This window comes from Carettochelys insculpta, chromosome 11, assembly GCF_033958435.1.
Source record: "Carettochelys insculpta isolate YL-2023 chromosome 11, ASM3395843v1, whole genome shotgun sequence".
Classification (NCBI taxonomy): domain Eukaryota; kingdom Metazoa; phylum Chordata; order Testudines; family Carettochelyidae; genus Carettochelys; species Carettochelys insculpta.
Window position 1 is genome coordinate 10809307 of NC_134147.1, and position 23799 is coordinate 10833105.

At 43.5% G+C, this 23799-nt stretch overlaps 1 protein-coding gene across 5 annotated transcripts in view; it reads right to left on the reverse strand.

The window, feature by feature from the left end:
- The window catches only part of VGLL4 (vestigial like family member 4), a 148254-nt gene that overhangs the window by 3671 nt on the left and 120784 nt on the right, over positions 1–23799 (reverse strand). For all 5 annotated transcript variants that reach the window (XM_075005796.1, XM_075005798.1, XM_075005797.1 and 2 more), the window contains 2 exons: positions 8692–8911; positions 1875–1998 (listed from right to left, as the gene is read on the reverse strand). In XM_075005796.1, the coding sequence (XP_074861897.1) occupies positions 1875–1998; positions 8692–8911 (344 nt within the window). The remainder of the gene's footprint in view (positions 1–1874; positions 1999–8691; positions 8912–23799) is intronic.

The following is a 23799-nucleotide window of genomic DNA, read 5'->3' on the forward strand; positions in this document are numbered from 1 at the left end:
AAAATCTCAATTCCTCATTCTGCGTTGTCCTCCCCTGCCCAGCTCCTTTAAAAAACAATGGGATGCCAGGAAAAAAATAATCAGCAAATAAATGAAAACATCCTGATGAGATGAGGAAAACGCCGTCTGAAACTGATCAGAATCATTTAAAAACTTTTGCAAATGCAGCATCTGTTCCAGTCCAGCTGATTACTTTGGCAGTCAGAATCAGGAGCATACAGCTCACATTTGTCTAGAAAGCATGGACCAGGCGGGAGGAGAAAATATGAAATTCTTCTGAAATCTGCCCTGAAACGGAACTAATACCTGAGAATGGCAGATTTAGGTTTTTGATATTTACAGTATTTACAGTAACTTGGGCTCTTCCTGAGTTCCATTTTCTGCATTAGTTAAGGCCTTGTCTACACCCACACAGTTTGCACCAGTATAAATATTTCAGTTAAGAAAGGCCCTGGCCCATCAGATATGCTTATACTTAGATATTTATTCCAAATCTCATCCGTGAATATCTATATACACACTTATGGTATATATAGCTGCACAGTCAAACCTCTTTAACTATACCTAAGAGTAATATATAGATATATATCTCTCTCTCTCTCTCATAGAGCTGGAAGGGACCTTCAGAGGTCACTGAGTCCAGTCCCTCCCCTCCCAGCAGGACCTAGCACATTCTCAACAGATTTTCTTTTCTTTTTTTTTAAAAACTCATTTACTCCAGATTCCTAAACGGCCCCTACAAGATCTGAACTCACAACCCTCACCAATGCTCAAACCACTGAGCTATCCCTCCTCCCATGAAACCACTTTTGTAAATGGGAGTTGGCAGCTTTTTAAAATGTTGCCTATAATGTTTGCTGCCTCATACAAACACAGTTGAAGATGGGACAAAGGGGCTAAAGGGAGAGAGCCAGAGAGAAAGGCCTTTACCTTTCCTTTGTGGAGGAGGGATGAAGTGGAGGATGCACACAGAAAAAATGAAGGATTCAAACCAAAGTTGTAGCTGGACTGAAAGTCCAAGCTGAGCCAAGAAGTGCTTCCTTTCTGGATTTATACACAGCCAGGAAGCTTGATGCAGTACACCCAGCCTCACTCTGCAGGGTGAAACCTGCCTTCTGCAGTTGCAAAGGCCAATGACCTTCAGAGAAACACAACTCCTGGGTGGAATAAGGAGAGGGCTTGGGAAGCCTGGGCTGCACACAAGTAAGCAGAGGGCAAGGCTGGCTCCCCACCTGCACCTACTGCTTTACAAACAGATCTCAGCCCTGAACAGCTCCCAGGGCACAAGCAGAAGGGTGGGTCGGAGGCTTAGGATTTAAATGTCCATGTCCCTTTGCTGCTTGTTGTTTTTTGACTTGAAGAACTATTGGTTATTTCTTCTTTCTAAAGCATTGTCACGCAGCAAACCTGCTCTGTTGCTGCTATTTGATTAGTGACTATTAGAAACAGCCTTTTTACCCATGCACCGTTGTTGGGCACAAAGCAACACCTTTCACGTTGCTCTGTGCTTGCACCAGGGGCTGCCCAGACAAGCCTGATTGCATCATGAGGCCCCAGATTTTTACTGCTGTTCATTCCCTCTAGCGCTGCAGCTCCAACACAGCTAAGACAGAGCGTGCTGGGTTTCATTCTGCCCTGCACGTCATCAGAACGATCTCCCAATTTCCATTCAATCATACGTCTGCAACACGGAGAGAACCTGGCTTGACTGTAGCAGGTCTCATTCATAACTAGTGAGTCACTAGCAAAATCCTAGCCCTGCCGTTTATGCAGTACGAACTGTGAGGTCTGAAAACCAGACAGGTACTTTAGCCACCCAGAGACACTGAAGCTCACAACCCGACAAAGGAGAGAAGCAGCAAAGCGAAACTTACTGCTAGATGGTCTTCTATAACTGGCTGGCCCGGCAGAACCACAGCTGCTGTGGGCAATGGGACAGTGAGAGAGGTTACAGTTACGGTTGTTTGCAGAGGCACACGTGATTACAGATGGACGGTTCTGAGGGGGAAGAGAAAAGAACGGTTATCCAGACGCAAACGTTGCTCGCAGCTGTTCATCGCTTAAAGCATGAGTTTACAGAAATAACTCACCCCCCAACACCTGCCCTCCCCCATCACTACTCACTTTCACCAGGCTGTGGGATGGAACTCCAGGCTGAGTTTGGGTCAGGGGTTGAGGTGCTGCATCCTGGCGGGGGGCTGGAGGTTGGGAGTGTGGCCTTATGGTGAGCAGTTCCCTACTGGCAGGGCACTGGGCTTCCTGCCTGCTCCAGGCCCACGGCACTCCCAGAAGCCCTGCGGTAGGGTGGGGCACATGGCTCCACTTGCTGCCACTCTCTGCTGGCATTGTTCCCTCACCTCTCATGGATCACTGTTTCCTGCTCCTGGCCAATGAGAGCTGCGGAGGTGGTGCTTGGAGGCAGGAGCAGTGCACTAAGGCCCCCACATGGGGCCACACTAGCCAGGGTGGTGTGGGACCAGGGAAGGCAGGGAGCAAAGCTGCCTTAGCCACTGCCCTGTTGCACCACCAGTGATCACATTCAACTGAGATAGTCTCAGAGATCAACCAATCAATTGTGACTGACCAGTTGGTGACCACTGGTCCACACGAAACTGCAATATTAGAACAAAAGCTGGAATGTTCTTGTGATGTAACTTGGAAAATACCTGTGAAGATATGGTCTAAATATCCCAATAAAAATGCAGCTACTTCATAAATGTGACTACAAAGGCTGTACAACACAACCCCTCTCCCTCCACAGCAGATACGTTCATTTTACTATCTTATGAAATAAAGTACAAAAGTGCCTCACACTGCTCTCTCTCCTTTTAACAGTGTCAGGCTCTCCTCTTTCTGGACTGCACTGCAACGCTTACAGTACTCGAAACACAAAGCCTGCCCTGCTCTTGACAGTCAGTTCTGCACTATGCTTCCACCACAGTGTTACTTTTATTAGCTGCTGTAGGCTTCCACAGCATCTTCCTTCTAAAGAACGTACAGTACGTTGCAAACAGTATTGAGAGTTTAACTAGATTAGTTAACGTCATTTTTATAGCTGAAGAAACTGAAGCAATCAGAGCAACTACATTACTTCCCTGGAGTCATGAATTCTCAATTTTGTGCTTTAATCCCAATACAGATGTAAAGAATGAAGAGTGGAAAAGAAACACCAAGCAATATTGGAGTTCTGAAATCACTGGATCAGAAATAGCCCCAAAAATGGCTCAGAAAACTTTATCTGGCTTGATATATACCTCTTGTGCTGCTCTCACTGTGGCTGCACAGTTCTGCTTCACAAGCAGAACTCTTTTTCCGCTTCCAAAACCAAAGAATTCTCCAAAACTGCTCAGTCACTTGGCAAGCCTGGTAACGTTCTTATTCAAAACTTTAAACTGGTACTTTTGTATGGGTACCAAGTCATTTCACTTTAACAATCAGTTGGGAAAGCGTTAGGAGGTGTTTGCAAAGCAACAGTGATGAAAACACACATTTTTAAATATTTTTGCTTAAAACTTTTGGTATGTACTATGATGCAAGTTTATCTTGCTGTGACCAACTGACATAAATGCTCCAAATTATCTGTTACTCTATAAGGTGGCACAGGACTTGCTTTTTAAATAACTACTGCGTCACTGTAGCACAAGATCTGGCTTGCCTGAATCACTGCATTTGGCCTGGAGTGTTTATTTCACGCCTCACTCACAACTCGCTGCACTTAATCTGCACGCTGTCCAAAACCCCGCACAGAGCCAATGGAAACGGGAGATACCAGGGGAGCGAATGGTTTTCAATGACTAGAGGTTTCATTTTACTACAAAATGAGTATCTGAGTCAAATGCCAGCTACATGAAGCAAAATATGATTTTCCCCACTTTTTCTAAATGTAATAAGGTACAGCACCTATTCACACCCTACTGCATTGAGAGCAAAGTCAAATACACGCCAAGGAAGCAAAGGGGGAAAATGCTCCATGCAGAGGATTTCTTTGCACTCGAGGCCCAGTGGACACAGATTTCAATTTACATGCTGCACAGCTGGGTAGTGCTGTGTTTCTTCAGTTTGCCTGAGATGATATTTCTCCAAAACCTGTACTTTAGACACATGCATATAAACCTGTCTGGCTACTTGAGCTTATGAATGGATTTATGTTGAACGAGTTTTCTTTCTGCACCGTTTTCCAGACAGACTCCACAGGAATACCTCTGCTAGCACTGCCTGTAACCACTGTCAATATATTAAATGAGAAGTACAGAGTAATTATTACAACATGACTCCAATTGCTGAATTATACTGGCCAAAAGCAGTGTTTCGATACCCACATTAGACACCGAAGATACGGATACAGAAACATGAGTGTGTGTTGTGCTTAGACAAGTTTGGTATACTCAAGCCTCAGCCTCCTGCTGCTATTTTCCATAAATATTTTCTTTCTTGCACAAGTGCTATGGTATGATCTTAGCAAGGCCTCACTCACCATCCCATTTCCCTAGGACTGCAGCTAAGCACAAACCGTCAGTGATGATAAAACAAAAATCTGGCTAGGGTGCTGGGTACAGTGCAGTACAAACACCCCCTACAGAACAGCCTTTCTGCTGCCAGGCTAAGAAATGAGCGATATTATCGAAGAGCACCACTGTCGTCTGTGGAAGCACATTCCTTCCTTCTCTGTCATCACCGAACAGACTGGTATAAGGCAGAGAGGAACTTTTGTACACAGAACAATAGCAGTAGAATCTGCACACTGGGCAGTGTTCCCTCTTCATTTTTCCATTCCAAAGGGAATGAATTTTCTTTCATGCACCAGTGTGGGGCTGTGGTGTGTGTGCGACATGCAATACAACACCTTCCTATTGGTGCACAGTATCCAAATTCATGTGGTGGGAGTAAGGCCATGGGGCTCTGAGTCCAGGAGGGGGCTTGTGCCTGGGGTGCAGGAAAGTGAGGCCTCCAGCTAGGGGTTCTTGTACAGTTGAGGGCAAAGGTCTGGGACAGAGTGTTGGCTGCAGGCTCTGGGTGGGGATGCAGATGTGAGGTGCAGGGGAGGCTCCAGGTTTGGGGAACAGCTTGGGCTGGGCTACAGGAGGGGCTGTGATGGCTTTGGGGTTCAGGAAGGTGCTCAGTGCTGAGCAGTGCTCAACACAGGGCAGGGGGATGGGGTCTGGGCTTAACTGGGTGGTTCCATGCTGGGGTTGGCAGGGAGGGGCAGCCCCCAAGGCCTCAACAGCTTCAGGTTTTGGGGAGATCTCTCGCCCCGCTGCAGCCTTGAGTCCCTCCGTGGGGTGCCCAGCTCGGGGGAACTCAGACACTGAGACCAATGCCACATGGGAAAACTGTAAAATCAGCCCTGGTTGGATGCATGCACAAGAGATGTACACAAAACCCGCAGTGCTGTTGGCAGATGGGAGAATGGAAAATGAACTGGGGATGAGGAGACCATTGCACCCAGCCGAAGAAATACGCTGGTCATCCAGCCAGAAGATTATTTGGAAGTTGTAGTGGACATTTTCCCCACCAAAAGATTCTCCCATTTCTACTGATTTACTCTCTGCAGCACAACATTGTAGGGGTGCAAGGAATGGCTGGGCACACGTGCCAGCTTACGTTCCCACACTGCAGCCAGCCACAACTCACTGAGGTGCAGCTTCTCACAGGTCGCTGGCTGAACCAGATGTTGATTCCCTCTATTCCACTGTGAGGAGGACTATCAAGTTAGGGTGACAGTGGCCTGGTACATCAATGAGGGGGACTATTATGGGCTTCACAAACACAGGGCTTCTTCTAAAGAAGCGCATGTTGCTCCAAAGATGGCCAAGGGCAAATAAAGAGAACCAGTGTTTCATACTTGTGCCACTGCCCAGCCTGCTTGCCCCCGGCTTCTGCTGTAGGTAGGCTGGGTTAGAAAGTGAGCCATTCTGGAGAAGAGACGCTCCCCATGCACGCAGGGGACACTGTCTCAGATGGGCACAGCCTACTACGTGCAGGCTCCACCCGCAGATTTTTTCACACTCAAACTGTTGGTAACTTTCTGCATTCAGGGTGGGGTTTGAACTCAGTGACGAGAAGAACCTTTCGGTGTCTCCCTCACTGGGCTACAGCGATCCCGTCTTTTCCTCCTCTTTCCAGGGTTTTTCCCTCTCCTTCCCCTCCTCAGTAATAGTCACAGAAGAAGCTACACCTACACTATGAGATTCACTTGAATTTAAGGCAGTTAGATGGATGTTAAAACATCACTGTCTTCGCTGCAAATACCATTAGCTTGATTTTGGGAGCACAAGGTCCCCAATAGTGCAGTGCTTGAGAGGGTAGGCACCACCTCCATGTTCACCCTTCTCAAACAGAGGCGTATGCGCTGGCTGGGCCATGTCTCACGCATGACGGATGGCCGAATACCGAGGGACCTCCTCTTCGGCGAACTGGCATCCGGAAAGAGGCCGAAAGGGCACCTAAATTGCGCTACAAGGACACGTGCAAGCGTGACCTCAGTGCTCTCTCTATCAGTACGAACACCTGGCATTCGCTCGCCTCAGACAGGCATGCCTGGAAACAGGGAGTGAAGGAAGCTCTTGCTATGTATGAAACTACCTCGGTGAAGGAAGCGGAAAACAGGAGAGCCCTCAGGAAGATCCGTGCCCGTGATACCAGAGTGACATCTGCCTCCTGCTGCTCACAGTGCGGAAAGGACTGCCACTCCCGGATTGGATTGCACAGCCACAGAAGACACTGCTCGAATCAGTCCAACTGGGGCGCAAACCCATGATCCCTCAGGATCGAAGTATGCCTACCACCTGCTACTACTACTACCTTAACATCGTCGGAACTGGCTGGGCGTAGCATCAAGTTTGAATTTAAAAGTTTCAGTACATGCCAATGTGGAAGCACCATGTCTTAAAATCAAATTTATTAGTCTCCAGAGGTGTCCCGTATGTATCCCACAATGCCCCTGAGTGCTCCACTCTGGCTGCTGCTCTCCAGGTGCACAGAAATTAGGCAACAAGAAGCCCATGGCTGTGGGGCCCTGCATGTGTCAGAGGCTAATAAACTTCTTTCTTTCTTTGCTATTAGCTCACCTCTGGTTCCACCTCTACCTCTGCAAGCTGAGCGCTTGTTTTTTTATTTTTTTCCCGTGGTGCTGCCAGCCCTTAACCCGCTGCAAACCCCCTTGTCCCAACAAGGAGCCAGGGGGCTAGCTGCCAGCAGAGGGAAGTTTCCCATGGCAGCTCAGATTTTCGGGGCATTGCTGCCATCCCGTGTTGGCAATTTCCATGTAATGTAGAAGGAAGACAAAAAAAAAATCTGTCTTCCTAGCCTTTTCTACCCTCTTTCTTCTAACTTTGCACCCCTTCATGCAGGGAACAGTGTGTGGAGGGCCAGCTGAGAACAAAGTCTGTGCACGTAAGCTGTGTAATGAACAGGGAGGCCAAATACCCTCCCCTAGCAACTCTTTTTTCAAAAACTTTACTATCTACTCTTTCTTCATGGCTTTCATTGTCCCTGTGTTAGTTTCAGGGCTTGGATGCAATCACGGGAGGGGGACAGTCAGTGGACGGCCAGTTGAGAAGACACACACCTGCTGATTTTTATAAAATCCTTGATAATTCAGTTACAGAAAGAACAGATTTCTGTCAAGTTTGCTATCTCTGTTGACACCCTACTTTTCCTTCCTTCCGACTGGAAGCATGGACATTTGCTTACCACAGAAGGGGAATGAGGGCAATGCAATGTGCAAAGACGATGTCAAAGACCAGCAAGCATACCCAGACTGATACGGGGATGAGGGAACAGTGGGATAGGTTCCCAAAATGCAGTGCTGCAACAGTCTATGTTTGCTAATTGAGCATGGCAGCAGCAATATGTTGATTTTGTGAGGGGCATGTGGGGAGGTGAGAACAGTCAAATCCAAATTAATAAAATCTAGGGTTACAAAATCGATATTAATAAATTCGAATTTATCTCCCAGTGTAAGCATAGCCAAAGAGAGGATTCCAAAGGCACATAGGCAAAGAGTGCTGAATGCCCTTTGTGCTTTTGAGTTGTATCAGTTATTCCCTTAGGGGATATTAAGAGCCCCCCAGACTATTATTTGAATGGAGTAAATCAGATTTCTCAACACGTTTTCAGCTTTAGTTCAAACACCATGTGCATTTACAAGCTTATCAAAATACCAGGGCTGCCAAATGGGGAGGGTGGGGAGGGAAGGCCTATAGAGAGGGGCAGCTACCCTGGGGCCCAGCAACGTAAAACGGTCTGGGGTTCTGGACCATCACTAACACTAATGTGGCAACAACAGCCAGAGCCTCTGGTCCTTTAAACAGCCATTAGGGCCCTGCACGATGTGGTCTGGGCAGCACGTGAGGTTAGACTAGCCCCCATTCCCACCTACCCTGGGGAGCCGCTCCCCACAACTTGCCCAAGGCCTACCGAAACATCAAGTCAGCCTCACAAAACAAACTTTGCGGGTGAGCGGAAGAGTGCTTAGGAAAGCTATTTAGGTTCAGAAAGCCAGATGCTTTCCCTCACAAAGTATGCTGAATCTTAATGGAAAATGTAACCAAACCATGTTTTGCCTGAATAGTATTGCTGCCTACCTGCTGCAGGTTATAACGTACTCCCTCACATCTGCAAAGTCATTGCTCTGTGTACAGCACGCTGTCCTACAACCCAGAGAGGCTTATCAATCCAGCAGAGACGTACCTGCTGCCGTTCCACGGAGGTGAGTGTAGGCATGATGCTGACTGTTCGCGTTGCATCCATGCTGTTTTTGGTCAGTGCTAGAGGTTGATCAGTCAAGCTGGGGATTGAGACATATGGATGACTGACGCGAAAGTTCGTTGTTGGGGCTGCAGCCCGTTCTATTGGGCTGCGACTCCTGTCTCTGTGCTCTTTTCGATAATCCCCGTTGGCAGTCTTGCTTCTAGCAGTTGAAAGAGGGAAAAAGCAGTCAGTTATTTTGTTACCACCTTTTCATAAGACCATATCCTGGGGGGAAGTGCCCTGCTCTCCTGTGCAGCTGAAACGACATTTGCAAGACAGATGCCTTTTCAAAAATGCCAAGAAATATATGCTGCTCAGTTCTGGGGGATAAGGTATAAAACAGATCTCCTTGTCCCCTGCCCCCCCCCGCATCTCCTGTAAAAGGCACACTTGTACCACAGAGTGGTTGATGCGTTCAAGCTCTTCTCTTTCAGTAGACACTATGTCATTTTCCCTAGATTTCCCAATACAGATTGAACCTGTGTAGTTCCCCACCCTTGGAACCTGGCTGGTGCCAAACCAGAGAATTTGCTGACCTACAGGAAGTCAATATTGTAGTGAGTGGAGCAGGCGGTGTCTCTATTTTTATTTCACCATGACAGATAAATGGAACAACGCTTGCTATGCTGCTTAATAACATACAACTGTCCTGATATACCTTATACGACCCTATGCCTAGCCAAGGCTTACCAGTTCCTTCATAACAAAGCATCACTGTTGTTACACAGGTTTACTGCATTGACACAAGGAAATAAGTAGGTGGCATGTTTTTATGCCTAGCAGCATTACTGCATGCTGGTCTCTTAGAAGATAATTAGGGCAAATTTAAAGCTAATAATAGGACAGAACACTAAGAGCCAGGATCAGCAGCTGTAAATAGACTTCATGGGACCACAAGAAACCTAGCCACATCCACGGTAAGCGGAAAATGAATTAACTAAACTCACACTGGCTCACAGAGGTTACCAGACCAGAGAGGTTCAACCTGTACTTGTGTTAGCTGGTTAAGCAGTGTCTGTACTCTACATGCTGCTAAAGCATCACTGTACCACTGGGGAAGCCAATGAACATCAGAAGTGACTCCACTGAAGGAAAAGTGATTGTTGAAACAAAAAACATTTAAAGAGCAGAATCTATTATGTTTACTTTGTCTCAAACGGTTTGTTTTCTTTCACAAGGTTTCTTTTATTAGCGAGAGCAATTCCAGTGAAAATTAATTACAATCAACTGGTGAAGAGTCTCAAAAGATTCACTCCTTTAATTAAGATGTCACCCTTTATTGCACTATAAAATAAAATATTTTGTATCTTCTTTTGTTTAATAGATGTATACATGAGAGAGAAAATTGTTCTTTCAACTTGGTGAAGTATGAAATGAAGAAGGATGTAATCACACATCTGTATAAGCACTTGATTGGCACTCTGGAAAAAATCAGGGTTTTAGAGGTTAAACTTTATCTAGAGCCCTGTACTGTGGTACTTGCACATCAAGCTCATACGAAGGACAAAAGACAGAGTTGGAAGACAAAAGTGGCTTTAAGAAAAGGTGGGGGAAAACAGAGCAAGAGCAAACCTTACAGAACAAGGGTGCTAAAAACTCAACATGTGTTAAATAAATTCATTTTAAAAACTTTTTCTGACCCCATCATAACAAACTAATACACAAGAGGCTTTGTAAAAAATGTCAGCACGAGGCTGCAGGGTTGGGGGTGCGAGGGGTGAGGATATAGAGAGAACAATTTTTTTCCCATAATGGTGAGCGTATGAGTATATCTACATTGCCCAGTAAATCAACCTGGTCAGTGTCGATATTCTGAGATTCAACTGTGTGTGTCTAGTGGGGGGACATGAAATCCAACTATCGGGGGCTGTGTGTGTGTGTGTGTGTGTGTGTGCGCGTGTGTGTGTGTGTGTGTGCGTGCGCGCACCAACAGTTAACCCCCTGCATGCCACAATCCCGCAAGGAGTAAGGCAGGTTGCTGGGAGAGTTTTCTCCCACTGAGCTCCCCCAGTGAGGGCAGCCACAAGTCAATCGTAGATAAGTCTATAACCGACTTTTAGATCTAATGTTGACTTGGCCTGTGCCAAAAATGAGATGTCAGCAATACTATTTGGTATTGACAAGTACAAGAAGCTTCTGCACCTTCTAGAGGCCTTGTACTGTTAGAGCTAGCAAGAAAAGGGATGCTAACAAGTGAGAACGCCAGTTAAAATCCCACATAGCAATTGTAGACAGATGCAAAGGAAGGACTCCTGAGGTCTGCTAATACCAGTTTAACCATCCTTCTTACACAAAATCTATTAGATTAGAAATAAAAATGCAAGGTCTGCGTGAGCACACACAATTTAGCTACCTTTACTGGACTTGCCTCTTTAACTATCTTTAGAAAGCATGTTTTATTATTTTAATTTTATACTAAATACTTAACTATTTTGTGGCCAACTTCTCTGTATTTTCCAGAAACAAAACTACCCTTTGATTCACATTTCTGTTCTCAACCATTGCCACTTATGAGGACATACAAATCTCGTAGACCTGGGAGGGGGCCTAGAGAGATCATTGAGTCCAGCCCCCTGCACTCACAAGCAGGACCAAGCACCCTCTCTGACAGGTTTGTTTTTCTATTTGCCAGACTCCTAAATGGCCCCCTCAAGGGCTGAACTCAGAACTTGGTGTTGACAAGGCCAATGCGCTAACCAGTCAGCTATGAGTCCCCCATAGCTACCTCTTGTTCACCTTCCGTGTCATTACAAAGATGGTTGCTTACTCCACATGAATACTTAATTGATATTAAAAAAAAAAAAAAAAAAAAAAGGAGAGACTGGGAGAGAGAAGAGCAGAAGGGGACTCAAAGAACAGCAGCCGCCTCTTAATGGGCACAGCACAAGAGTTCTATGTCAAGAAATGAAAGTTTTTAAAAATTTTTTCTGTATTTATGTTGACCTCACTGTGACTGATGAAGATCCATATTGGTGCCAGGGCCTAGCTTTGTGGAAAAAGGCTGTTGTGCTTTTCCCAGGAAATGATGAGATTCCTGGTGAGAATATGATTTGCGATTTCTGAAACAATCTTCATTATGAGTTGCGTTCAGCTGCAGTGGAAAGGAGCAGCTGGTGGGAGCATCTCTGATAACTAAGCATACAAGATCTGCCCCCAGAAATCAGTATACAACACACCAGGAACGTATTCATACTGAAGTGGATTTGTGTGCTTTGGTCTACAGCTTTGCCAGCCTAGTAATGTTATTTCATCATAGAACAACATGCGAAAGCCCCAAAACGAAGTCTGCAATATCCGCATTCTAAAGACAGACACATCAGGCTGCATTATACCGAGCTAAATGCCTGGTGTGCATAGAGACCGGATAGGAAGCTCAGCAATTTCTGAAGCACAGTAAACAGCTCTTAAAATATGGTATGGACCACTGAATACACAGCATAAACAAGCCATAATCTTTCCTTACATCTGAAACGTGTAAACAGTAAACACTAAATCTTACAGAAAAATCTCCATTTAAAGAAGTATTTTGTTTTAAAAAAAATGCAATGAGTTAAACCTGGTCAATAAATCATTACATGAAATCATAGTCTTAAAAACAGAGTAAGTCAACATACAAATTATGAGAATTCTTTAATTCCCTTGTTCACATAAAACACTCCCTTTGAACACAAGAATACATTTAAGCCAGGAAGCAAGGTAAGCAGAATTTGGCATCACACATTATCATTGCTACAAAGTTTCCTTAAATTTGAAACATGGTACCAAAGAGGGATCATTTCTCCTGCTGCAGCACAATACCCTCAATAGCTTCGAACTAGAAAGGCTACACATGGGTGTACGATCACAACTAAAGCCAATGTGGTGTAGTACAGTTTAAAGCATTAGCCTTGGCTTGGTACAAAACCAAATTCTTCCTTATGATCAACTCAGATATTCACTGTCTGAAGAGCACAAAACATTATCCCTCGGCGAGAGACATCACTTCTCAAAGGCAGAATTCTCTTCACCACTAAGAGCTGTTTCTGCTGTGAAAATGGAACTATGGGTTCACATTTTTGCTTAATGGTTGGAATTTACCAAAGCATTGCATATACTGATTAAAAAAAACCAAGGCACAGCTAGACCAGTTATAGGAAACTTACAAAAATGTCCAGTTTTTCTGTATATTTACATGTGACTCCAATAGCATATATAATTCTATTTATATTGTATAGTTTTAATGCAAACATTCAGTTTCTATAATTTCCTGTCTATATGGTTATATAGAACTTTATGTTGGGTTCCAAAGAAGGAACTGAGCCAGAGGAAGTGGACAGTTGGCTGCAGACTAGGAGGGCAAGTAAGTAGAATATATCCCCCCAACCTGTGAGGAAATGCAGTGAAACGGAGGTGGCAGTCTCTCTCCCTCTGAGGAGGGCGTAGGCCCCCACAGGCTTGTGGGCAGAAACAGGAGAGGTGAAAACATCTGCTATATGTGAATAACAACCCTACACACTTTCCATTAGAAATTCCTGCATGAGTTAAATTCTGCTCCTTCAGGCATCTGCACCTGCTCCACCCCTTCTACCCCTTTTTGGGAGGGAGGTAAAGCACAGCTGTAAATGGTGAGAAATTGGTAGCGTGGCTCTAGATTGAGCCTTGTTGCCAGGGCAGATCTGTAGGGAATATGGGGGGAAGGGAGGAGCAGGGACACTGAGGGACCAGAAAAAGCAGCACAGAGACCAGGACTGAGAAATGGGATATCCAGACAGAGAGGAAACTCAGGCCTCCCTGTGGGCCCACAACTCCCACAGCAAGGACAATCCCCTGTGGCATACTGTACTTAAACATCCTTTTCTTAAGTAATTAACAGAAAAATTGGCCTTGCACTGACAACAGTGAGAAATACTTCCTACTGCTGCTTTTAGAGAAGAAATTCACCATTTTTATTTGAGCCCAGATCTTTACAGTAGCACCCAGATGGTTAATACGCCTTGTGCAGGCTAGAGTACACATCCATTTCAGTACTCTCTCAGTTCAGATTAACACTAAATTCTTCACTTCTCACATCCTTTCTCCATGGGATCAGAGGCACCCTGGCTTTTCACCGCTCCTTCTAGGCCATGGTATGAGCGCACAGGTCTTGGAGCTCCAGTCTACCTTCCTCAGACTTCTTTTAACGTTCTTCCATCTTTCCCTTGGTCCTTCATGTCCTTTCTTGCTGGTCATTCTTCTCCCATCCTTATCGCATGTCCAGCCCACCACAAAAGTGTGTTCACCAGCCTGTCAGAGCCTGGAACTCATCTTTCTGCCCTGCTCTCCATTTCTTCCATGTGCATACCTTCTGCTTGCCTACCATGCACTTCAATATATTATTTTCTACAACTTTAACCTTCTTAAGATCAAGTGTTTCCCAACCACAGGTCAGTGAGGGACAAACACACACAGCCTACACTTTTCCAATCAGTTTGTTATTTAACTACCAGTTCTGCCCCCTTTATCACTGCTACTCATGCTCAATTTCAATTCTCCAGATCGCTCTCTGATGGCACTTAAAATTCTTCCAAAGCACACAAATTCTCTCTTTTAATTGATCTTTTCCCCCTGAAGTTTCAATCAAGAGGTATTCTACCACCTTTACTGACTTGCAAAACTTCTTTTGTGTGTGATTTTAACCATTATTTTTAAGAGCACAAATACACATCTTGATATCATATTTACCAATTTCTCTCTTCTGTCAGCCGCCAGGATCAGATAGTCAAAATACATTTGTTTTCTATGCATCTCCATACCCTCTTTTCTCTGGGATGAAGAGAAACTGACTAGGAAAACTGTTGTCTCACCTCAAAACCCTCTCAGTTTTTCTACACATGGGCAGAAAAAGTTACATAATGGGCACCAAGGCACGTGCAGCTGTGTACCACCAGTAGGAACACATGCTTCTGGCTGTGGGTGCTCTACTAATCAGCTGGGTGGCAGCTGAATCTCTCCTGAGCGGCCACCCAAGTGCTCAGCTTACAGGGCACACTGCTCAAAACACCCCAAAATTCCATGTATTCGTACCTATCATCTTAGTTCTTGACTCTTCATGCAGTTCTTCCATCATCTCGGCTTCCATCAAAGTTCCTCTCTCATCCATCTCAACACTAAACACCAGCTCCCATAGAATCAACAAAAATGCTTCTTGCAAGATCAACAAATGTTACACAGCAGTTATGCCCTCATTTGTCACTCTTTCAAACATTAAGCATGGCAACTTCTTAATCCCATGTTGTTCCTCTCCTAGATCGTTCTTCTCAGAGCACCTCAGCCTTGGCTTCCAAAACTCTCAGGACTTTCAGAGGCTGAGTTAACACACTGATGCCTTGCTTGGTGTTTTGAATGACCCTTTCCCTTCCAAACTGGCACAATCATCCCATTCTCCAGTCATTTGGTATACCAGCAAACACATCATAAAATTTAAAACATGTGAAAGTGTTTTCTCTCAATAGCTCCAACTGCTTGATCTTAACAACTTTCTTGTCTTTGCCACTGCCTTACCATACTTCATCTGATTCAACCAACAGAGATCAGTACCCCCAAAATTATCACTGGTGCTGCTCTCACAACTCTCTTGTTTAACAGTCTTTGGCGAGTATATCTATCTATCTATATCTCTTTTTGAGGTTAGCAATGACACAATTCCCATTCTTCAAAGGTAAAGATTTCCTCACGTCTTTAACAACACAAATTTATTAACTAAGTTGATTAACACTAACACAATTGCCCCCTCTGAGACTAAGTTTTAGCAAATTTGAATTAACTCAACTATTTAACCATACGGATCTCTTAGATTCCATTAGTATGACGACTATTCATATACTTGATCTGAATACAAGAATAGCTGTATTGATATTAGTAGAGGGAACACATCAAACTCCTTCACATTACTGTTATCTATTTTTATACGTGTATTTAATGTTGCATTGACAATATACTTGTTCAACTGAAATCAACTTCTGGTTAGGCGACTAGAGAGAAAACAGGGACTTGACATCACTCTCGTTACTGATAGATGACAAAGTTGTTTCCAAAACCTAAAAAGCTTTAATTTCACTTTATCTGCGAAGTTTTATAGCACAGACAGCATCTTAAACAGGAAACAGTTTTGTTGTTGTTGCATATACATGAAAGTGATTTTTTTAAATTATGGACTTGAAAACATTATTCAAGGATTTTTTGTTTGATTATTTTACTCCCATTTAACTTATATTTTGGAAAATTGATCTATTCTTGCATAACTACTTTATGCTCTGGACAAAGGGGCCGTAATAATTTGCTTTCGCATCTGAAGATAGTTGTATTTCACCAAAATGTAGTAATATATTTATGTTTTGTAAACTAGTCAGGAGATGCATCTGCAGATCTCAAACATTAAGCCAGAAAAATATTAGGTGTAATTGCTGGCTACTTTTGAAAGTTAAAGCTATTGATACACAGTCTATAAATGACACTGTTTATTTGTACAAACACAGACTCTCCCCGTCTCCAAGCTTCTCCACCCCTTACAAAATCACTATGGGCCAAAGGCTCAGCTGGTATCAGTGTAGCAGCTCTGATTGACTCAAGCTGAACATGTGGCCCTGTGTGTGTAATTTTCAGAGTTGGAATGGGTTGTTAGTACAAGAGAGCACACACACCCTGAAATCTTCTCACTGCTTTCCGGTATAATTTTACTAAAATCTTCAGTCTTTTCACACAGTGCTTAAAAACAGACACTGCTTCCCACGTTTCTCCCCAGTGAATCATAACCAAGGCTCTACTGCTTACCAAGCATCATGTGCTTAGATGGATGTCATACAAAAACCACACACATCCTGACTGTTAGATGAAAATCTGCTTCAATGTGTTATTAAATAGTGTTTGTTAATTGAAATCAGTGTTTCAGACCTGTGCCGTTCCCAACATTTTTCAGTTGTATAACCTTTAAACGCCACTGCTCTGTGTATTGGCACAGAACAGCGGTAATTCACACCCATCCTACAGGAACAGACTAACTCTGCCAACTGTTTAAGGAAAAGGGAAAAGAGAGGCCCAGCAAGGGGCACAGCTTTGCTTACGCTGACTCCCAGCCTGCAGTTTCGTAAGGAATGAATGCCAAAATGTTACTGTATCTCCAAGCGGAGAAATCATGTGTGTCCCAGAATCCCTTCGGCAGAAAAAGTACTTACTTGAAATGGTTGGACTATAAAAGTATATGGCAGATTCAGAAAGAACAAGTTTCCACTTACACAGCTTTTTGATTTGCTGTCCAAGATGTTCTTTCTTATACACACATTATGCATTCTAGGGGTACAAGTAAACCAATGTCTATATCTTGACACAAGACTCAAATGTTATTTCAATGTTTTGATGGGAAATTTCAACATCTTTAATTGTCAAATTGCGGGCATACAAGGGTTCCCATTAAAGACTCAGCATATATTACCAATTAGTACACTGTCACAGGACATTGCCACATTTAGAAAATAGTATAACACGGTTCCCCCGCTAAGTATGTGCTTTTAATTTAAACTAACAATAGATAAATTGTACTTTAAATGCCAAATCATCAGAAAAAACAAATACAATCAGTTAACATAAGCAAATATGCTTTGAGCCTGAATATAAAAACACAGCCAGCTCTACTTTGAATCCCCTCCCTGCCATTAATTCAAAATAGCTTTATTCTTCCCTGTTATTGCATTTCACAGCTTAGCTGTAAACCTTAAAAAGCCTCAAAAGTAGGCAATTTACAGCAGTCCAGGAAGGTATTGTTAGTTTTGCAAGGGTCACTCCCCCACAAAATTTGAACTTCGGAGTGGTTTTCAGAGAAGGGTAGGGATTCTCGCATCACATTTTCTTAGCGAACAACGGAATTTTTTGGTTCATTTTTCCTTTCAGGAAAATCTAGTAACTCAAGCTGAATTTATAAATCCCATTCTGTCCTGGCCAACTCTTCCAGCCTAAAACTACCTACTGATCTCCCGCAGTGTTCCTGTAGCACAACTGCAGAACTGGTGCCTCTTGGCGCATTCCTGGAGAGTGAGTGTACACTGGTGTACTCTTTCAGAAATGCAGTTTGTGGTTCAAATGGATATAGAGATAGACTTTATGTCCAGCAAAACTTCCACTGTCGTCCAGTTCCATTCTATTGATAAGATGCAGGGGGCTCATTTGTATTTGTAGCCTCAGGTTAGAAACAACACTCAATAAAAGGCATCCAGGATTTTTAGGTGCTGACAGCAGGGTGGATAAAAATCAATATTGTTAAAAAAATTTAAAAATGTGTTTAAATTGGATTTTTATTCTTAAAAATCAATAAATACTAAATTTCTCATTTAAAAATAACAGCTACAATTAAACGTCATCACAGACATACTACATATACATATGAATTTATGGCTCTAGTCTGTTCACCCTAACTACCAGCTCTTGCTTCTTCTAAGTTCTGGGCTTTCAATTTCTTTTTCCCAGCAAACATGTCCAAGTAATATGTGCAAAGACAGACACAGGATGGATAGGATTGTAGCTGTTCTGTGCTTATGTGATTGTGGACCTTGCCATGAACATCAGAGGAGCTGAAAGAAAGACACACAATATACAGGAAAGGATGGAGGCAGCATAGAAAGGAACAGCGAAGTGCACTAGACAGAAAAAGGGAGGACATTCAGCATACACACAGCACTCCCCTGCTCTTTTGCTGCAGAAAAACTGTCCTGGCTTCTGGGTGTGAGAGAGATTCTCTCTGGGAATATTTTGAAAAAATTCATTTCCTGGGTAAAAAAGGAAAATGTGTCAAGCATAAGCAGTGCAAGATGATGATGCAGGGCCTGCTTGCAAGAATGAAATATCACGAGGAAAACTTCTTATTGGTAGAAAATGATGTGGCTGAAGATGTGGATATGGCTGAGTTGATTAACTGGTTAATAACTTAAACAATTCACTTTGCTATGCATCATTCTTCAAGACTCTCTCTGTGTTCGTTAGTAGAAGTGTGATTTAACAAGTAAATTCCCAAGCTGTTTGCTCTGTTTGATGTTACTCGAAAAAAATGTTTAGCTGGGCTAATCCATATGGCTTGTTTAATTAGTTAGGTAGGTTTAGAATCTTCTATCACTGAAGTACACAATACAGAAAGCTGCAGTAAGAGAATTCTAGAGTTACAAGTTGCCACTGAGTGTCATTTTCATACATGCCCCTTCTTTGGAACATCATGAACACACACCATTAATGGTGATGCCCTATTTCACTTCAGCATAATTCACCTTTCCCAAGGGAACCCCATTCTGTACTTGCTTTCTCAAAAAACAGAAGTGCCCATGAGTTCAATGGGGCTTACTCCACAATTAAGTGCTTTACATTGTGACTTAAATCAACCCACCCTGCTGGAGAGATGCTTGTCAATTGCTAGATTTATTTTTCCAGACTAGAACTTTGATCATTCTAGACCGCGGGTGCCATAAGGGGACAACTCCCTGTCTGCTCCCCTCCCCCACAGGCCTCTCATGCAGGAGAGTAGAGAATCTCCAGGTCCACCTCTGTGAGGGAGGGAGACGGGTGGAGAGTGAGCACAAATCAGGTGATTCATGGCACTCTGAAAGTTCTGGGGAGGCAGTGGAGGGGCAGGAAGTACAGAGCTCCAGCACCCCAGTATACAAGAGGTGTGTGGGGCTGGGAGGGGAGAAGGGCAGACAGGGGTTGCATGGGCCACAGGTGGAACCAGTGGACTGTCCACCACTGCAACCCCAGAGGGATGCTCACGCTGCCCACTCACTAGTCTTGGTTGCCCGTCGCTATCAATTTGGAGTTCTTTAGCGTTCTGACCATTACAATCACACAAAAGATGGACTGGAATACAAGATGGGTCTGGAGGTAAGGATTAATGGAAGTGTGTGGAATACGGATATGTACTTTTTGCTGAATCAGAACTTCACAGTTTCAAACCTCTATGACTTGTGCTTAACACCTTTCTCGTGCATTCTCACCCCCAAGCATTAACAGCTGTTTTAGTGAACTGTGTATCTCTCTGTACATATGCAATGTCATCATCATCAATAACCATGGCTCAGTGGCCGTTGGTGTCTGATGCCTCTCTCACTATTTCCTTCCATCTTTCCCTATCCAGTGCAGAGTGGCTTAGTTTCTGTAGACTAGCTCTGCACCGATCTACTACATCATCTATCCATTCTCTGTGGGGTCTGCCTCTCCTACTCGAACCATCCATTATGCCAGATACCAGGGTCTTGATTTTTCGTTCGTTGTTCATTCTGCAAATATGTCCAAATAGTTGTAGCTTCCATTGTATAACCCATTGCAGCAGGTTCTCTTTCGGCTGTATCTTCCTATATAATTCCTCACTGGTGACCTTCTGCATCCATCCTATTCTGAGAATCTTTCTATAACAACTCCTTTCGAATGCCAATATTCTTCTTTTTGAATCTTTCGTTATCACCCATGTCTCACATCCATACAACATGCTGCTAAAAACACACATTTAAGACGACCAGCTTTGTTCTTAAGCTAATTGCTTTGCTTTTCCAGATCTTATCCATCGCCTTCAAACTCGCTCTTGCTTTTGCTCTTCTAGTCGCTATTTCCTTCTTACAGTTTAGATCATACGTTATTGTTGCTCCCTAGATATGTGAACTTCTCTACATTTTCTAGTTCAACACCATCCACGCTGATCTTCCTTCCTTTCCTTATCTCCAAATACCACTGTTTTTGTTTTATCGATGTTCATAATCAGTCCATACCGCTTCCCTTCTTCATTTAACACATGCACCGTTTTCGCTAGCTTCTCCTCATCTTCCTCAATGATAACTATATCATCCATGAACCTCAAGCTGTTAATTCTTTTCCCATGCACAGATATCCCTTCTACCTCTTCCTTGATCTTGTCCATCGCTCTCTCCAGATGTGTGATGAAGATCCTTGGCAATATTAGATCTCCTTGTCTCGCACCTCTACTTGTTTTAAACCAACGTCCCAACTCCCCGCATGTTCTCACTGCTGCTTCCTCATTATCATCGATATCTTTCAACAACCATATTAGTCTGCTATCCACTCCGTATGACTCCAACACCGTCCAAGTCACTTTCTGATCTATACTGTCAAATGCCTCTTGAAAATCGACGAAGAAAGTGTATACATTTTTGTTCCTTCATCGAGCTTCCTCCACTATCAGTCTTAGTGCCAATATCTGCTGTATGGTTCTATCTTTTCTGAACCCTGCTTGCTCGTCTGCTACATGTTCTTCTATCTGCGATCTCAATCTCTCAGTCAGTATCATCAGCACCTTAACCAGATGAGTCGTTAGGGCAACTGTTCTGTAGTTCTTGCACTCCGATGTACTTCCTTTCTTGGGTATTGTCACTAGCACCGATCTTGTCCATTCCTTAGGTGCCTTCCCTTCTTTCCATGCTATATTACAGAGTCGATATATTTCCTGAATCATGCTTTCTCCGCCATATTTGATCATCTCTCCTGTGATCTTATTTCCAGGGCTCTTGTTCTTTAGTCGTTTCACTGCTTCTTCTACTTCCTCCTTTGAAATATCAGTCTCGCTCTCGATGCTCGGGGGAGATCTCTCTTTCAATTCTTCAATCAGTCTCTCTGAGACACTCAGGCCCAACTGTGCTTTGTATAGATCAGTGCAATATATCGTCCATTGCTGCACAATCTTCTCCCTGTTCACGAGTACTTCTTCGTTCTCATCTTTGATCGCCATCTGCTTCAGCTGTCATTTCCTATTAATATTCCTAATTGTCTTATACACCTCCCTGGTCTTACATTCGCCGTAATACCTCTCAATATCTTCACATTGCTCCTCTAACCATTTCTCCTTATCCTTTCTGGCTGCTTTCCTTACCTTATTGCATTTCATCCTATATTGCTGTTCTGCCATCTCAGAAACATCTCTTCTGATCTTCAACGCTCTTTTCTCTTGAACCAACTTCAGTGTCTTCTGGGTAATCCACTTCTTATTGATCTTTTCTTCTTCTGGAACAGTCTACTCAATTGCCTCTTCTATAGCGATGGCTATCCCTCTGACTCTCTTATCTAGGTCTTCCTCTGTGGTGTTAAAGTGAAAATACGGAATGTGTTTTCTGAAAATGTGTTACATGTAAATGTACTTTCATATTGCTCAGACATCCTGAGTAATGCAGCAACTATTTCAGGTTATTTTCATCTGTCCACTGAAACAAACAGCTCATTAGCTGTTTGGAGTTACAATCTTAAATTGGATACTTGTATGCAAGCCTGCTCTACCTTGGGAATGCTTTCAGAATAATAATAGGAGAGATTAACCAGCAGTTGCAAAACAGAGTAAGAGATTTTCAAATGGTGGCTATCTATGCTAGAAGAAAACACTTTCCGGTGGAACGAGGCGCTACCTGTTAGTGATGACTTACATTCATGAAGTACGTACGTAAGAAATGCAGAATGCACAGAAGCTGAAATAGGCAATGGATCCAACAACCTTTGTAATGTCTGGCTGCACAGGCTTCAGAACTAATGTTGCTGGAGACATTCAACAGCTACACCCTGCCTGAGAGAACAGATGTTAGAGGCACTAAGTGAGCTCCTAGGATGGTTGTGCTCAGATGAGGCTTTCCTGAGCACAAACTAGACTACCACACGTATGAAGGTGCTCAGCAGAATGTCCTTCCAGCGGGGAGGTCATTCACTCTCTCTGTGCCTGAATCTCTCCTTATATAAAATTATTCTGGCAAAGAATTATATAGAAGGATGGGGATGAAGTTTTGCCTGAAATTTCTACTTATTGTCACATGAATGGACCTTGTCGGCACATCAACTGAAGCCTCTGCAGGCCATGACTAAGAATTACCTTAAAGAAACACCTCTCAGGGTGATCGATTCTACCAGAGTCAAAATCCTGAATGTGTAAGTGGTATACAGGAACAGCAACAAGAGGCAGAACAGCAGTCAGGAGCTCTGCAAGGTACTGGAGAATTTATCAGTGTCAGCTGTAACATGATTAATGTGGACACAAATGCAGTGCCTCACAAACACCTTCAGCCAGCATTTCCTCTTGCATTCTGACATTCGTGTGCTGGGTCATGGGCAGTCTCGTAATTCAGCCATGTTAAAATCCTTTTGAAGGCTTATTCTTGGCTCATGCAACAGACTTTTTACACCAAGTCACTGGAAATTAGTGTAAACCAATTTATGATCACACAGAGAAAACTTCTGGCCAATCTAAGGAAGCAAGTGTACATATAAACTACACACAGCAGTGCTGTATCTGATTGCAGTAAAATTAGCTGCATGAGTTTGAGCTCCATATTGCCAAGACAGGATGTATGTTAATCTGTTCTAGAGGTGCTTGGACTCCTGGTGTGGAAAGCTGCTGTTAGTGAAGCCAGAGAGTGGAATTCTGTACCCAGCTGTTAACAGAAACACAAAACAGCGATAATTTCTCTTGTTAATATTTCCTTACACTGTACCTACATGAACACTGTGCCAGCATTAACTGACATCACTTAGGGATGCAAAAGAAGACCACAAAACCAACCAACATAAGCTGCACCGACAGAAGGGCTGATGTCGACAGCACTATGTCAGTGGCAGATGCTCTCTCGTTGACAGTGATTTATGTTTATGGTTTTCCTGTCAGCACAGAACCTTAATTTGATCTAAAATTTCTCTAACATGTCAGTGCCAGCCCTCGTGCAACCGCTTATTAGAATGTAATATACTGAGATCGTAAGCCTGTTCTAATAAATTTACGGGCCCAGTCCTTTCGAAGACAGAACAGAATGCCTTTTAAAGTGTATGGGAGTTTATTCAGTCCTTAAGCATGTAAAGGACTAAGGGCGTGTCAAGACAACAGCCTTATTCCAAAATAAACTATTCTGAAATAGCTTATTTTGAAACAACACTGATATATACCAAAATGCATTTCAAAATACAGCATCTACGCAGTCTACTTTGAAACAGAGCCATTGAATGCACTGTATATATTCCAAAATAGGCGTTCTTCCTCAGAGAATGAGGTTTACCAATTGCAAAATAAGCCAACTGCTA